Genomic DNA, 18,145 nt, shown 5'->3' on the forward strand with positions numbered 1-18,145 from the left:
ATAATAATATATAATAACACCAGAGGCCAGTGTAATAATAATAATGATGATGATAATAATAATGATATAAAATAATAGAATAAAATAATGTCATTAATTAATATCTAGTTCATTAATATCTGGTTAACATACACAAAAATGCTGTTATAATGATGACTTGACTGACAAATAAGACTCCCTGCAGGCTGAGTAAAGCTCTGCTTCTGCCCTCATTATTGTAGTTCTCTGTTCTTCAGGACGCCTGCGGGACCCAGAATGCTCTGCGCCGAGGCAAGATGGAAGAACCCAGCAGCTGCGGGAGAACAATGTTTTGGCTCTAGATATTAAAACGGACCGCTGAGGGTGAACTACGCGAGCCAAATCAGCGGGTCATGGTCCTGCACCGGTAAGAGAACTTTATACGAACCGGGCTTCGCGGTCGGAACCGGCGGCCGCTGCTCTTGAACTCCTCCGGACGGGACGGACAACAAAGCGCAGCGCACCGACGCTGAGCCGCCGCTAGTTAGCCGCTAAGTTAGCGGCTAGTCGGACGAGCATCATTGTTCGCTGGAGTTGAATGGGCCGTTTGTTGTGGGTCATGTCCGTGTTGTCTCCATCACTTTACAGTCGTCCGGGGAACAAAAAAAAACCCAACAACCTGGAGGTTAGAAACGGACGATGTGAGATAATTTCTCTTATTTCGAACCGTAAACCAGCTTTAGCATCATTTTTTTTGTTGCTCATAGATTTTGTTTAGCTCCTGTGGTGATTTCAGCCTCAAATTCAGATTTTTTTAATATCAACTGTAAAAGTGCAGAAGTTACTGTGTCGAAATGATCAAATTGCAGCGATTTTACTCGAGGTTTTTGCACGGTTTTGCGCTAACCTTTGGGCGGTTTTGGGGTTGATGAGCGCAGATCGGCTGCTGTTATTGCATGGCCATATTAATTATTGCCTGATCCTGCATCACAAAGAAGGGCCCCGCAACACTGTTAGCCAAACCTTAGCAAGGCAGCTAATTTCACAGTCAACAAGCGTGGCAGGATACACTAATGTGCTCAGAGCAGCTCGTTCTTAATCTGCTTAAACACGTCTGACAAAGTTAGCCGAAGTAAAGCAAGTTTTGTTTAATTTTTTTTTCTAACAAAGTTGTCTTTGTACTAGCTTATGTAGCGAACCATCAGATTTGGCAGCAGTCACTAGCTCTCATTATGGATGGGGTTGCTCATGTGGTGGGCAAACGTGATTATAAAACATACGATTATGATTTCTTGTCAATTTTAATGAAAAAGGGACACATTACCTAACACATAAACTCAAATATCTGCATTTAGCATCACGTTTAGTGTGTTTACAGGTAGTAAAGTAGTCTGGCTGTGTGATACAGCATGTCGTTTTCTGGTTTCAGAAACCTACACAAGGTCTAATTCTGATTTTGGAAATGCTACTTGGAATTCTCATTGAGACAGACCTGAATACTCCTTTGCCAAATTTCTGAATATTCCCTGTTGGTAAAGAACAGATAACCATGGTCTGTCAGATCAGAAACCTTTACCATGTTTAATTTCTTAGTCTTTCTAGACTATAGAAGAAAAGGTTGTGTTTTTACTACTAGATCTTGAGAAAAAATTAATCAAAGAACAAAAAATATGTCAGTTTTGCATCAACTGACAGCTCAAAGTGCTTTACAAGCGACAGACAAAATATAGGATGGCAAAAATGCATTTTAAGACGGATGCACACTAAAACAACTGTATAAGACAAACTATTTGATAAAAAGTTAAGATAATAAAAGATACACAAAATAAAATGATTATGCTGAAACCTTGGATAATTCAATAAAAGGATGTGTACCTTACTACTGTAATGACCAGAATATTGGGCTCCTACATTTTCAAATGTGTTTTCTTGAGAATAATTACTCAAAGAAGCTACTAATCCTCACTTTGTAGTCATATCAAATACAATTTAAAGCTTCTAGTGACACATTGAAATATTGAAGAAAGAGATAAGGATTTTTAACAACCATATTGGACAAAATTTTGGACACCTTTAACTAAAATATTTTCTTGAGACCCTTTTTAAGCTCGTCATCTGTGGCGACTAGTTTTTGACTGTTTAATCAGACTTTAGTGTGTGTTTTATTGTGATTTAGTGCCTTTATTATAGGAATAATTTTATTATCAGTCAGTACAATACTTTTTTCTTCCTTTTTCAGCAAAGTTGGACTGTATACTTTGTGATTAATTATTGCAGTTGGCGGCAGTAATAAAGCTCTCGTTATTAATGCGTCCCTCATGTCATGGGAACATATACAATACTTAATTATGATTTATGATAATTTCTAATGTAGCTTTGACTTAAAACAATGAAAGTATGCTGCACAGAGACTCCTCAACAACATTGTCTAGTCTTAGAAATTGCATTTGGTGACATTTAATTTAAATATAGACATCTTTTTTTACCTCATGAGTGGGGTTGAATTACATAATTTACATTTTCAGACAGATAATATGATTTGTCTTGCATTATATTTTATTACAGTCAAGATTTAGGTAAAAATCTATTGAGTAATAGATTTAAAACGTGATGAAGAATCACCACATCAAAAGTGTGACTGTCACACACGGAGGATCCCATGAAATTGTAAAACCATTGACAGAACAGTTTAAACTCTTCATCAGACACAATGCATATCCTAAATTTCAGGCTTTGCGATTCACTAATTGCACTGTTTCAAACTGCATTTTTCAGTTGAAAACTGCTCAGCTGTTCAGCTGGAAGTCTTTCAAACATCTGAATTTAACATCGTATTGTATGCATTTACACGTATGCAAGTCTCAGAAGCGTACATGAGATCTTCGTAAAGAAAAATGGAAATTTGGGCTGGATCACTCATTAATGGACTGTTCTTTCAGTGCCGATGTGAGTGATGGCTGATAAATATCTGTGGGAAAAATACTGAATCTTGGTCACAAAATTATAAATATCACCAACTCCAATACAAACCCTTTTTTATTTTTATGATTTACATGTGTTTAATTAGAAGATAACTTTGGAGCATTTATCCTACAGTGTTGATTGGCTGTTGTCAGATAATGTTTTGGGTGGGACACTGCTAAAACCACAGCTTGGACACCACAAATAGAGAGGAAGCTGCATTAGAGCTAAAAGAAAACATTTTAAATCAACTTATTTGGTCAGAAATAGGGTTTATAAAAAAAAGTACCAGTAATCAGAAAAATGCTGAAATCAGATCCGATGAGTGTTTTTTTGTGTGCGTGTGTGAATTCCCTCTCTGAAATATGATCAAAACTGGGACAAAACTCAAACCTGTGTTACTAATACACGTCCAACTGTGCTCATTGAGAGCGATTAGAGGACATAAACATGATTTGTTTATGCAGCAGCCGCATAATTACAACAGCAGACCTTCTAATGCGGCCTTTGTGTGCTCTCATTGGCAGATAAGCTCATGCAAATAGGATGACTGGTCCAGATAGACCCATCAAAAGATTAACACACAACTTCAATCCTGTCATTTCTCCTCTCATGTTGCGTCTCGATCTGCAGTCGCTATGACCTTTTTTTACCCTGAAAAATGCAGAAAACGGACACGTTGCAATCAAGCAGATCGAGTTTTGTTCACGGGATCTGCAGCTTGTTTCCATTTGTTCCAGACTGCGGCCTTTTGTTGACCCACAAACTGTCGGTTTAATCCGACTAAGCGGCTGGTTGTGAGATCAGGAGGCCATGACACTGATTACTGAAGACCGAGCTTAACTGGCTTCATAACTGTTGTCTGTTATTATTTGTGTTTGCATCCTCTGATTACTAGTTAAGGTGCTTCTTTAGGTTTGTTGCCACTGTGTGTTATTACTGTTTTAAATGTCTCCTCCTTTGTTTTGCTCGCAGGATGACACTGATTTCCTCCACATAGTTTACCTGCCTGCCGGCCTTCACCATGAGCATCATTCAAGACAAACTAGGCAATGAATTCCTGCGTTCCAACGGCAGCATGGACTCCAATTTCGGAGCGGGCATGATTATGTTCAGCCACCTCCCCCCGGTGACCAGCTTCACCCGGCTGTCCGCCCACTCCGTCATGCAGGACCTCCCGCCCCAAGAGATGATCCTGAAGAAGGAGCGTGACTCGCCCGACTGCAGCATGGGCGCCCAGGGTGGCAGCCTGGGGTGCGTCGGGGTGGGGGACTATGTTCATGCCATGGGCATCAAGCAGGAGAAGGTGTCGGAGCACGATTACCGCCTGCCGCTCTACCCCGGGGGTCTGGGGAAGAGCACGGAGCTGCTGGAGGTGACTGTCAGCAACAACCAGAACCTGCAGGTGCATGACCTCAACGTGGGCGACGTAAGTACCATCCATAGGGAGTTAGTTTCACTTTATTTAGTGAATAAATCGAGTATCAGTTAACCCTCTCGACCTAGGTATGAAAGGTGTTTTATCTTTTTAAAAATTACCAAAATCACACAATTAATCAGAGCGAGAAACTGTAAAAATGAAAAAAAAAAATCATTGAATTTTCAACTTTTCTGATGATTCATGAATTTATCATGTGTGATTTTTGATTTCGACTGGAAAATTAACCAAATCTAAGCTTCAATGTTACTTTTTTCTACTCTACTTGTCACATGTAAAAATCTCCAAAAATAAACAATTTTGACCAGCCAGCTTCTGTAAAAACTGAACGTTCTGCACTCCTCGGCACAACCCTGAAGCCAATAATGACTCAGCTGTGACCAGCAGTCATGTGGCAAAAATGCTGGGAGTCTTTGGCTTAACGGCAGGTTGTTTTTACACAAAGCACGTAGAAGTAAAAAAGCAAATGAAACTACAAGTAGTAAAATATCCATAATATGTAGTCATAATTTTTTCCAGTATTGCTAACATCCATGGACACTGGAATGATGCTGTACATGTTATCTGCAGATTTTATCATTTTTTGTAAAATGAATAATTAAAGAAATTCAACCTTATTATATTTTGCGATTAATTACATTATAACTGCGTCAGACATTTCTGAATTCCCTCTACTATGGTTGTGTTGTTTTCTTAGAGGTGCAGGACTTTATAAAATGTAAACAAGAACAAAAACACGCCTGGGGTGCAGAAGGTTGAAGTTACATTTCCTATGTTAATGAAGTTTAGAGCTGAAAAGATAATATAATTAACAAGGAATTGACCTCAAGAAAAGCCACCAGTAATCCTTTTGATCAGCAGTTAAAGGAAAAATGCCAAATAATGCTTCTCAAAACTGAGAGCTCGAAAGTAAATGGAGCATTTATGAGTTTGGTAGACATTTTTATCTATTTTATGAGTTAATTTCTCAGACAGTTATTTGCTTTTTCTACAGAGAATGAGACAAAAATATGTAATAAATGTTTTTTCTTGAAAGAAGAGTTAAATTATTGATCATTAACATTTTCTGAAGATTAATAGATTTACAATAATAAGTAATCACTTCTGCTTGTGAAGACATCACCCTTTTGTTCATTTCAACTTTATATAGCACTTTTCAAGCAGATCAAGCATTTTAAAGAGCTGCAACAACTAAAGGATTATTTGTCAACTGTGTTCAATGAATCAGTTAGAGCCATTTTTAAAGCCTTCTTTATGATCGTAAACTGAATATCTTTGCAGTGTGGACAAAACAGGCCATTTGATGGATGTCAATGTGGGCTTTGGGAAATAGTGATTGACATTTTTCACTATTTTGACATTATATAGCCCAAACAACTAATTAATCAATCAAGAAACTAACTGACAGATTAATCGACAGTGAAAATAATTGTTGCTTTTTAAGCTACTGACAAAACTTGAGATGGTGAAAATAGAGCTCAAAGCACACCGAAAGAGTTGAATAAGATGAAATATTTGAAAGGTAGTTGAGATGATAAAAGATAAATGGAAGATAATGCAATCAATACAAATAAAATAGTGAAATATTACACAAAATGCATTGACTATAATGAAACACTAAGCATTTTTGACTGCCTTTTCTAACATGTTTAAATTTTATCCAAAGAAATAGCAGTTTTTCCCATTTTTCTCATATAAGTGAAACATAACATACACAAAACCCATAATTCTGTAGCTCCTCACACTCTCCTGTCATGTTCTTGATGTGGTCAAAAGCTATTTTTCTGACAGTTAGCATTTTTCAGACTCTTTCTGAGCTCATCGTCTGTGACAGCTGTAATTCGTGGCTGTTGAAGCAGAATATTTTATGTGCTCTCTTGTCCTTTCGTGCATTATTGTGTTATTTGGTCATTTTAATGTAACTGAGACCAGTGTGGGGTCAAATATCAGCCAGATTAGCTATAAAAGGTGCAGTCATTTTAGGTCAGTTTGTCCCCACACGTTCCCTCCGTGTTGTCAAGCAGCTCGTATTTTAAACGCCTGAGGAGGAGGAGCCTGATGTGAAACTAGTTATGGAGACATAAATCTACTGACGGCTTCAGATGCAAAGTAGTTTCTCTCTCTGGGCCGAGGGGTGATGTCATGCAGCCTCGGCTTGAATGAGAACGTCTTGGCAAGGACACAGCTGTCTTGTTTGAGCATGCACTTCATTTCAGACGCCTTTTGTGCTCATTCAAATAGAAATATACACATCCACACTCTCCAACAATAGCAAATCAACAGAGGTCATCAGGGCTGTATACTGAAAAAACCGAATCAATTATTACCCTCATTGAGCTGCATTTTTTTTTAAATTGTCTAGTCAAGGACAATATCTTCTCCATAGAAACCACACATTTTCATTTTTAAGCTTTTGCAATGCTTTATATGTGATTGATTGCACTGCAGGTTGTTTTTAAATTGATAAATAGTCAGGAAAGAGTGAAAACAGCTGTCACATTTTTGTCTTGTTCATTCACAACTCAGAGATAGTTTAGGATTATACAAAAGAGAGGGGAAGCAGCAAATCCTCACATTTTTGAATGTGTAAACAGGAAATGTTTGATTTATTTGCAGATTTCTTTTCATGCCATCAAGTACGCCGCAGTGATATACAAAAATAAGTCATATTGCAATTTTTTTATGTTTTGTATTGTTTTATGTAGTTTTAGTGGGAATCTAATTCATTGAGCTGCATGTTTTGGTTAAAAATTGTCTAGTCAAGAACAATATATCATCTTCAGAAACAACAGATTTGCATTTTTCAAGCTTTTATTCTTACATTGAGGCAGCAACCAACGAGTATTTTACATTATTGACTGTGCTGCAGATAAATAGTCTAGAGCTAAATGATATGCAAAAAATGTATATTTTGACTGATATTATTTCTTTGGGAATCAAAATTTTCGGTCGGAATGGTAATTTCTTTCCATTTTAAAAAAAAAAAAAAAAAAAAAAAGAATAAAATGATAATCTACTCTCTATGAATAAACATGTCCCCTTGTGTCTTGAGAATATGATTTGTTTGCTGGGAACATCTTCGTAGCACCACAATGCTTCATTTACACTATTTTGTGGCACATTTTACCTTTATCAGAATATTGCAGCCTCTGTGAGCTGGATGTTGCTCCTGGATATTTTTCGATTTCTGTAATGTTTTGATTAATTGTTCTGCCTCACAACTGACTAATTGCAGCTGCGCTCAGGAGAGCTATAGCAAAGCAGATGTTGATGCATTTCAGTATAATTTTTGTATGCCCACTTACCACTTTTTAGCAGTGTTTTACCCTCCACACTAAACTTGTTGAACCAGAATTTGACTACTTCTGTTTTTTGGCTGGATTTCCCCTAAAGATCGGCAGATTTTAAGAACAGCAGGTGCACCCACATTTGTCCTGTCAGTCTCCATATGGCAGCGAGCTACCAGAAAGAACTGCAGGGCTGGATGGTAAACAGAAAGAAGAAAAGGGGGAATCACAAACTCATTTTCTTCCTTTGCTGAATTAATACCCCTCTCCGAATTGTTTGTGATGAAGTTTACCGAAGAGTAATCACGTTGAATGTTTAGTTTGTTAGGCGAGCGGTTTGTATATATTCTTTGGTTAGAATGAAAGGCAATCTGAATGAATTACAGGCTGCGTATCCATAAAGGGGGCCATAAATTTTGTGCTTTGTTGTTCCGCCCACTAGAACCACATCTTGCACAATGAGTTTTCAAACAGACAATCGCTAGACGTCTTCCAAGTGTTTTGTTTGTTTGGACGAGCAACAAACATTGGACTTGTTTGCATGGTAGTTTTAGGAGCGGGGGCCCTTAACCTTCAATCAAGTGATTTCCTCGTCGTGGTCCGCTCTCACGGCCCTCTGCCTCTCCCTTTGTCGTCCTCACAGCTGCCGAGTCAGTTAGGAAAGGAGCCCACTGGGAGGAAAGGTCGCAGGTCAAATGGTGATGGACAGGAGGGTAAACCAAGAAAGAAGAGAAGCGACGCAAAGGTTTGTCTTGTATTTATGTATCTGTGAATGCTGTCATATTTTATTCTGTCCTAATGACACTGACTTATGCAGTTACACACATTAGTAGAAAGAAATTAAGTGGAGTCACTGATTCTAATCCAACACTGTGAGAAATTCAGTGAATATCTCCTCTTGGTTCACTTGCCGTCTGTTCTGTCTTGTGTGCTGAAAAAAATCCGATTCAGTAAATATATGAGATATCTAAAAATAATTTCTATGTTGATACAACACTTTTTGCTCCGGTCACATTTTTACTCACTGTAGGTTCATTTTTCACTTTAGTATGAAGTCCTGCACCTCTATAGAAACAGAACAACCCTGACTAGAAAGAGAGAGAATTTAGAAATATCATATGTTCAGTATGACACAGTTATAATGCCATAAATCATAAAAGGAAAACAAAACAAAAAGTGAATTTCTTTTATTATTTATTTTACAAAAGCTGAAAAAATCTAGCATTTGCACATATAACACTCTTTCACAGGTGTTACCAATACTGAAAAAAATCATGGTGCAACATATTAAAGATATTCTACTATTAAGAGTTTTAATTTACTTTCATACTACCTGCGGTTCAGCTGAAGAGAACCAGAATTTTTGCCATATGACTGTTAGTCGCAGTTGAGTTGCTCATGTCTTTGCAATTTTAGAATGAAGCACAGAATTTTAATTTTTTGCAGAATCTGGTGCACATCGTTCATTTTGACCAAAATTTTAAATGCTGTATGTACAATGACTCGATTTTGATGAAATATCATGATTTTAAGCTTAGATTTAGTGAAAATACCGCAAGAAAATTCAGAATCAAAAGATTGTTACTGCTTTTACAGTTTGTCATTCTTACAAATAGCTGTTTATTTGATACTTTCAGATCAGCCAGCAAGTAAAAAACTCCAAAGATATGAAAAATGACTAAAATAGCCCTAATTTTAATTTCATTTGTAGCCTACCTTTTGATGCTTCATGCATGATATGTTTATAGTAACATAACTTTATTTAAATATAATGTAGACTCAAGTTGAGAAAAGAAGTTGAAAGCTAATCGCAAGATTTTACAAAATATCTAATTTGTCTGCAGATTGTAATTTTTTATTAAACTTAATGACATTAAAATGAATTGGAAATTAATCACTTTACATACAGAAATACTCTATTTCAGTTTTATTTCATACATCTCCTGCTGTCTATGTGTATATAAAAGGTGAAAAAAATATGATATGCTGATATTTAAGGGAATTATCCATTAAGAGTTGTGCAAATTTTCAGGTGGCTGATTCACTTTTCTTGTATTTTCAGTTACTGGTGGCTTTATGCTTTTGCAAACTGACAAAAATTGAAGTCAGGGTTTGAAAAAGAATACTGTCTCTTTGCTAAACAAAAAATAGGACTTTGTAAAGATTAACCTTGACTGCAGAGGATTTTAAATACCTTCAATTAACGTAGAAGACTACTGACTCCTTTTTCTTTCTTCTGTGTTTTTCTACAGCAATCAATGATGCTGGATGCAGATGGAGGCAGCCTGTCTCCAGGAAACAAGCCTCACGTCTGCGAACACTGCACTGCATCCTTCAGAAGCTCCTATCACCTGCGCCGTCATGTCCTCATTCACACAGGTATTCATATTTCCGCCATAATGTTTGTTGCTTTCTTCCCTGTGTGTTTACACGTGTGGGGCTTAATCAATTATTTCGATTACAACTATAAACATTGGGAAGAAGACATTGATGCCAGTTGGCAGATACGGGATATAATGTTGTTTGTGTTGATGTCTAGGTGTGCTCACCTCCTGTCCATTTTCCTCACTGTGGACTACATTTTTCACAGCAATATAAAGTTCTGCACCTCCATGGAAACAGAACAACCATGGCTAGAAGTGGAGAGTATTCAAAAATAGATTTTGTGCCATGAATCATAAAAAACAACAACAAACATCTGAAAACACAGATGTCTTCATATTCTATAGATACGCTACTGTACTACGCATATTTGCATTTTTACAACCTTTCCAAATTAAGTGGTTTTCACACTACTTTGCTCATGAACTCTACAAAGATATTTCATCATGTTTATTCCATACTGTATTCATTTAATTGATAAAGCATGTTTTGTTGTCCTCTCAATCTGACTCTGATAAATTTTATTTGTTTGAAAAAATGTCTTTCAAACTTACAGTTGTTTTGGGGATTCAAAGTGTTAAATCTCATTTCCTCTATGTGTTATAGTGATTGACTGTTAGATGCTAATTCTGTTGTCCCAAACCTGCAGTTCAGTGATCTAAAAAAGTTATTTTAAGCACTGTCTATCATATTAAGCATTAACTGTGTAGTTTGTTTTTATTTGTGTCGTTTACAAATACTATATAAGAATACTTTCATAGCCACTAGCTCAGTTTTGCTGTGAGGGGAAGAGTGAAAACAATTCTGAGTTGAATCTGGAAGTTTTTCATTCTCCGCTCTGTGAAAATAGTGGACTATACTCCCATAGGCAACAGTTAAAGAATAAAAGATTTGCCAAGAGATAAACACAGTGGCACGTGTAAAATACATTGCAATCTGTTGCAATAGCCATGCAACATGCACTACATTTGGTGAAAAATGTGTCAAGGGTTTGGTTTGACCTGCCAGAAATGCCAGAGTCGAATCAACACCTTTATGACACACAACAAAACATCCTAAATAATGCATTGAATGACAATAAATTGTACCAGTGCTTGTTTTTTTTCTGCCAGTGCCATCTTAGTGGAGGGGTAATGAACATGCGTCTCCTGTGGTTTTATTTCAGGTGAAAGACCCTTCAGATGCAGTCAGTGCAACATGAGTTTCATTCAGAAGTACCTTCTCCAGCGACATGAGAAAATCCATAGTGGTGAGTGATTAATGGCAGCTATTCATACCACCCCCAGGGCCTGATGCAACCTGTGAGTCATAGTGTGCTTCCAGTGCCGCAGAATATAACTAACGTTGAGTGGTGGTGTTTTTCTTTGTGTGACAGGAGAGAAGCCATTCAGCTGTGACCAGTGTAACATGCGATTCATTCAGAAATACCACATGGAGAGGCACAAGAGGACGCACAGCGGAGAGAAGCCCTATAGATGTGAGACCTGCCAACAGGTTTGTGAACCTTAATTCCTCCTTTTTTGTCGGGGGATTATTTGTACTGTACAAGGGGTGATTGAAAAACCTGCTTTAAATTTGGCTGCCTTCCCTGTTGAAGAAGTCTTGCTGTGTAGTGATGCACTGCTCCCAGTGCTCCTGCAACACTCGTAATGCTCCAGTGAAGTCCTGTTATGTAAACCAGTCAGGCACCATCTGCGATGAGTGTTGAGCCTCCTAAACCATGTCAAAACAGTAGTTCAACTTGAATTTAATTTTAGAGAAGACAAGTAAGTCACAAGGAGCCAAATCTAGTGACTAACATGGGTGGAGAGCAGTGATTGTGTTGTTGTCGCTGACAAAACCTGTGCATAATCACAGTGATGTGACCACACATCCACATGCCAGTGCCGCACAGTTCAGATCATTTTCACTTGATGTTTTTCCCCAAGACAGCACAGGACTTTACAGTAGACCTCTGCCTTGACAATCCAACTTTGGGGGACGAATTCAAGGTGCATAACCACATAAATGTTGTAGAAAACAATGATCCTGGTGCACTCCTGACTTCATGAGCCTTTCTATTGTGAAAACTGCTGTTTCTTCTCTTGATGGTAGCCGCAGACCCAACTCTGGTCACCAGTGATCATTATCATAAAGCTTGGATCACCCCTGCTGCTGACACAAAATTTTACGTTTCCTTCTCTGCTCTAATTTGCAGTAGATGGAGAAACTACAAATGTGCACCTACTAGTGGTCATAAAATCACATGTAAAACGGGTCCGGATGTTCATATGATCATGTCAAGAAGTCTTCTTACTCCCAAAAGTTACTGCTCACACTTGTTGCATGCTTCCTGCATGTGCACCCTGAACAGTCTCAGGGATTTGTTATCACCCCTCGTATATCCATCACTTTGAAATACTTTTATCTTTACTTTAAATACAACATCTTGTGTTTGTGCCCTTCAGTATTTTTCTAGAACAGACCGACTGCTTAAGCACAAGCGAACCTGTGGAGAAGCCATAAAGAAGGGCCTGGATCCAACCATGATGGACCTGGGTTGCGTAGACATGGGACACGGCAGCTATGGAATCACTCAGGGAAATGCTGGGAGTACCGGTAGGAAGAGGGGGAAGTCCAAAAATTCAGGAGAGGGAGGGGAGCGCAAGAAGAAGAAGGGAGATGGAGGAGGGGTGAGGGTGCCACACCTTCATGGCGCTGTATCTGGAGGTTACAGCGTCCTTGAATACTCTGTGGAGAATCAAGCAGTGTCTTCCTCTACTGAGCCTGGTCCCAGCATGCAGCACAGCCACCACGGTCGAGCTCCAAAGATGGCGTTCAAGAAGGCCAATCGTAAGAGCCTGGACAAAGCGGGTCTAGAGCAGGACAAAGCAGGCTCGTTGGAGCAGGACGGGAGCATGGATGGCCTTGGCCTCATGCAGGGTAACGGGGCTAAAGTCGGGCCCACCAGCACCAACTACGATGACGCCATGCAATTTCTGAAGAAGAGACGCTACCTTCATGCAGCAAACAATGCAAACGCCTCAGGGCCTGCGGTGGGTGGAGGAGCTGGCAGTGAGTATGACGTCAGCGTCCACTTGTCCTCCCAGCCGTCTGTCATCCAGGGCGTTGTTTCCAGCGTGATGGACAGCGACACTCCTCTGAGTCTTGACAAGTCAGGGATCCCCGACGAGGTGCTGCAGAGCCTCCTCGACCACTACACCCAGAAGCCCGACGGCTCCCACCACAGCGTTCACTTCGATCTCAGCGACCAGCATGTGGAGCTGACCCCCGCCCCGGCCGACGGCACCGACCTCGGCCACAACGCCCCCAGCCCCTCAGGAGACAAGACTGTAATGATGCACGAGTACTCCCGCTTCCTGCTGCAGGCGTTGGAGCGCACCAGCCACAGTGCCAGCTTCCCCCTGGGCCCCGGGCCTCCAGCCTCGGGTCCCTTCACCAGTTCCCACCCAGGAAACCCTCTCTACGCCGACAAGAACATCTACACTACGTCCCCGATAGAGTGTGGGTTCGGCCAGTCGGTGGCCTCGCCTTCGCTGCCCTCCTCGGTGCCAAAGTCTCACTTTGCGATGCTGACGGGCTCCTCGCCACAGCACAGCTTCCACCTGAGCGGCCTGGAGGCATCTCACCAGCAGCTCACCCCTTCTCAGGAGCTCACCGACCAGATGGAGAAGCAGCACTCCTCCACTCCCCCTTCGTCCTACCAGATCAGCCCATCTGACCTGAGCGGCCGGAAGGACCAGCAGCCAGTCAAAAACGGCCAGGCGGTCTACCCTCTGGCCCCCTCACAGGATCTGGCCTCTCTGGACTCCTCTAAGCCTTCCTACCAGATTGAAAACTTTGCCCAGGCCTTTGGCTCCCAGTTTAAGTCAGACGGCCGTGGCTTGTCTTACGGCACTGACCCTAGCAGGGAGGTGGATCACAGGATACGGACGCCTGTGTCTGAATTCTCAGGGTATAGTAGTTTGTTATCTGATGTCAATGAGCCAGTAAGTACAGGTTCCAAAACTCCAACAAGCCAAAGCTACAGATGAGAGCCTGAGAGGGAGAGAACACTCTCTCGTTAAAGTTCCTATTTTAATTTTTTTAGTGCTCCTATTTTATTATTATTATTGTTATTATTATTTTTTTAAGTGACATCTATATTTTAATTATACTGATGCTCTGTCTTTGTGCCCACTCCTCTCCCCGCAATAAGCCTGCGAGGCTTCCCGCAAATGCAATTTTTTTTAAGTATCTGTTATTTTTAAGTTAAATATATATTTTACTGTTTATTCTTGTCATACTAGTGACAGTAGATCTGGTCATTGATCTTGAACTGAAAGTACTTTTTTTCGTAGAGTAGCGACGGACATGTTTCTTTTTCCAACAAGCTGAAGTGTTTGAGCAATCAACCTCTTTACAAGTGTAAAATAATAATAATAGAAATAACCGCAATGGCAGGGAATAGCCCAGAATTGAAATGGCAAAAAAAAGAAGAAAAAATAATGTTATTGTCTGTTACAAGGTTAAAAGTATTACTCAGGAATACATGGAAAAGGAGAAGCTTGCGAGGTGCAGTGAGCACTCTTCAGAAGTGTAAGTTTGCGACTTCAAAGAGGATTTTTTTTCTTATGTTTTATTACTTGTTGAATGAGTGTGACATAAATAGACTGCTGCCAGCTCACTTGAACACTGAAAACACTTTCTACTTGGCTATATAGAGATTATGGTACTTTCATGTCAATGTGAACTCATGTTTTCTTCAATAAGGGCCATATATATATATCTATATATATATTTATAAGAATATATATTGTGTAAAATAACAGTTTTAATCGTTCTGGGGATCTGCCAGTTGAAGTCAAGGAAGAATGAGGGCTGGTTCAGGGGTTAAATGTTGTCCTTGGTATATTTTTGGAGAACAAAAGTGATGTTAGGGCTTTTCTTTGGCCAATAGAGGTTGCTGTTGGACAGCGGTAGAATGGCCTTCCCCTATTCCCGTCCTCCTCTTCTTCCTCTTATTTCTTTGAAAGAATCCAATTAGCACTTTGAGCCGCTTTCTTACTTACATTGAGTAAAAGTACCCCGTCAGATCGGGGGAGCTCAAAACATCAGGAATGGACTGGCTTTTTTTGACAGACGTGTCGCTGTTTGGGCATATGCAGACGGGGTTTCGGGGGTTGTGGGACGGGAGTTCCCCTTTGTTTGGGCAGCATGGTTAATATGGGATGAAGGGAGGGCAGGGTTGCTATGTGAAAAGTGGGATTTTTCATTGATATTTTCTCTTTCTCCTTAGGGAGGGGTTGGCTCGGGAGGGAGGGCGGACTTTTAAAATATTTAATCGGGATAATGTAAATGTAATTCAAACCCCTAGTTTTAGTTTGACTTGTTACCCAACTTAGCAGCTTTGCTTTCTTATTGACTTTGAAGACAAAATGTGTTAGTGATCAAGTATTTCTTCAGCTGTTAATGAGGCAGCCATATGTGGTTTGAGCAAGAGAAAAAAAACAAGGGAAAAAAAAGGTGGCTAGCCAGAAACTGTGTATCCATTTAGATCTTTTTCGCGTGTGCTGGCAGTACTTGTCCCCTTAGATATTGGGTGCCTATTCCTCAGAAGTACAGGCGCAAGATAATGTTTAGAAAATGTTAGATGTAATTTCTTGATGATTTAGAATTTTTTGCTTTTTGTGAAAACATAATTTGCGCTGTCTTCCTTAGCAACAACTGGCCTTGAGTGCTGGAAAACGATATCACTCTGCTGAATGAACCCCTTCACGACCCGATGGCCTGTTGTTTTAAGCAATCATTTGACATGGCAGAGTGAATGCAATGCTGTAATATCAAAAAATAATGCCGTGTTGAGGCATCAAAGCAAAGAATTTGCCTCGCATATACCTCATATCACAGTAAACCAGGGACAAAAGAGTGAAGGTTTGATGTATGTAGCAGAAATGCTGTCATAGGTGCAAAAATGTTTCTGTGCGACTATTTTTAAACGTTTGTGACATTTCTGTGACCGTTTAAGGCGCCGTCGCTTAAGGGTTTCTGTAAATGTCTGCCAACCAGTGTTCGGTCTATTCAGTTGAACCTCCTCTCTCATCCAGATCTTATTTGCCATATTGTTTCAGTATTGTTTACAAGAAAAAAATTGTACAAAACACTACATCTTACTTACCCCTGTATAAAATTTATTTGACTCTTTCCCTCCTTTTTTTTATCACCACCAAATTTTGTAGCTGATATCATCTTCCATTTTTATGTTCTTTCGGGTTCTTGTGACATGTTTCATGAGGCTGTACTTGTCCAATGAATGAAAAATTGATTGATTAGGGAGAAAACATTAAAAAAAAACTGTTACCAGGAAAAGTGCTTTGCCTTCATCGGTTCTTATCAGCGGTGATGATGCTGTTAATATCAAAGATCCAATGTTGTGCCTTCTTTTAGCAAATTAGTGAAAGTCATATGTCCCCAGAGTGTGTCTTTCAATTTTTCAGCTCAAACTACTGCAAATATGTTAAATTCACCAGGACTATATGACCTTTGGTTTTCTAAATGGGATTTTTCAGTATCTGTAGCTTTGTTTGAAGCTTTCCCCATGTCCCTGCCCCCTTCAGGAAGAAGATGGTCTCCGCATCTGTGACTGACAGCGCAGAGAAAAAGTTGAGACGTGGCAGCTGACATAGACATGAGTGTGAGACCAGAACTTTCTATTCCTTCTAGCTTTCTAAAGCTCCATTTTACATTGAAATATGACTAAATTCAAAGTTAACGAGATGATTAAAAAAAATTTTTTAGTGCAGAGCAACAGCTTGACTGAAATGAATGGTGGTTAGCATGTAATCTTAATGGGCGCACTATTTCATACTTGTTGTGTTGCTTGGTAAAAGACAAAATATGTAAATGAGAACAACTTTATTGGGAATTTGTGTAAAAATACAGTATATTTGAGCACAGAGACCGGGAGAGAAACTAACAGATTTAAAGAAGATGAAGCACAACGGGCGACATAAAAACACAGTAGCCCATTCAGTCCTTGTTTGCTGGTTTCAAACTTAAACTTTTCATTAACTCTGAATTTCCCTCAGCTTTATGGTTTCCACAGAGCTCTGATCTGTGGGATCAAAGCTAAGGGTAACATTACCCACATTAGCCACACAACCACGCTAACATTTTTCTATTGTTATGGGGACATTCCCATCGAAAACACATGTAATCTACTGGGTGTTCAGTTCCTCAGATGCTGGAAGTGCATGAAGACTCTTGGGTTCACTCCTGAAGCCAACAGAAGAACATTGGGTGAGTTTTGCTCATGGCTGAGACATTTTAGAGTTAACAGAAGCAGTTCTAGAAAGTAAGAAAACCTGGTAGACTGGGTGGCTGGAATGGGAGAATGGTAACATCTTCATTTCTTATACTCCATGTTTATAACACCCACCAAACAATAAAAAAGTATTTTCACCGTATGGGACCTTCTGCACACTTACGTGTAGCGCTGAAGAGGCTCACTGAAGTTTATTGTAGCTGTACTCTCTTCCACCACATGATGGTGGTGATGTTCTTCTAAAAGTGGGTCTTTGCAACACTTGCTACAGTGCAATTACTAGTGTTTATATTTTAGGCCAGCTTTTCAGGCACTTTTGCTATTTATTTGCTTAAAAAGCATTATATAGGCTATATTATATGCATGGTTGTATAAAGATAAGCAGTGCAACATCTAGCTAAAGACAATTTGCAGCTGCAGTCTCTGGTCGGGCTTTTAAACTTCATTTCAAATGCCAAATGGACAGATTAAACAGGCAGGACATGTAAAACGGAATGTCTGCATGAGAATGAGTGTCCATTGTGCATGACTACAATGACATATTGGTTCATTCAGCAGCACATCCAGGCATTACGAGAAATGTCGGCAGGCTCTCTATTTTTTCTTTTTTTCTTAATGAAGAACGGGCTTAATGAACTGGATGGTTCACAGTCACGCCTATAAAAATCACATCTCGCCTCACAAAACTCTGACCTGAGAGCTGGAGTTTCCGGATGCAGCAAAAGTACTGGCAGGAGCTTTTTCTCGTTTTTCCTGGTTAAATACGTTTTTATTCATTTGACAGTAAGTCAGTGAAAACAAGCACATTTTTTTCAC

At 39.6% G+C, this 18,145-nt stretch overlaps 1 protein-coding gene across 1 annotated transcript; it reads left to right on the forward strand.

The window, feature by feature from the left end:
- The first annotated feature begins 231 nt into the window (after positions 1 to 231).
- On the forward strand, positions 232 to 16,374 carry znf281a (zinc finger protein 281a). Its single transcript, XM_023263058.3, has 7 exons — positions 232 to 385; positions 3,895 to 4,348; positions 8,288 to 8,389; positions 9,897 to 10,023; positions 11,192 to 11,275; positions 11,402 to 11,520; positions 12,474 to 16,374. The coding sequence occupies exons 2-7, from the start codon at positions 3,944 to 3,946 to the stop codon at positions 14,058 to 14,060; spliced, it is 2,424 nt and encodes an 807-aa protein (XP_023118826.2). The 5' UTR covers positions 232 to 385; positions 3,895 to 3,943; the 3' UTR covers positions 14,061 to 16,374.
- The last annotated feature ends 1,771 nt before the right edge of the window (positions 16,375 to 18,145 follow it).

The sequence above is a fragment of the Amphiprion ocellaris genome, chromosome 19, assembly GCF_022539595.1.
Source record: "Amphiprion ocellaris isolate individual 3 ecotype Okinawa chromosome 19, ASM2253959v1, whole genome shotgun sequence".
NCBI lineage: Eukaryota > Metazoa > Chordata > Actinopteri > Pomacentridae > Amphiprion > Amphiprion ocellaris.

Coding starts and splice junctions, on each gene's coding strand:
- znf281a (XM_023263058.3), top strand. CDS start 3,944: ATGAGCATCATTCAAGACAAACTAGGCAATGAATTCCTGCGTTCCAAC. Junction 4,349..8,287: donor ATGACCTCAACGTGGGCGAC/GTAAGTACCATC, acceptor TCGTCCTCACAG/CTGCCGAGTCAGTTAGGAAA. Junction 10,024..11,191: donor TCATGTCCTCATTCACACAG/GTATTCATATTT, acceptor GTTTTATTTCAG/GTGAAAGACCCTTCAGATGC.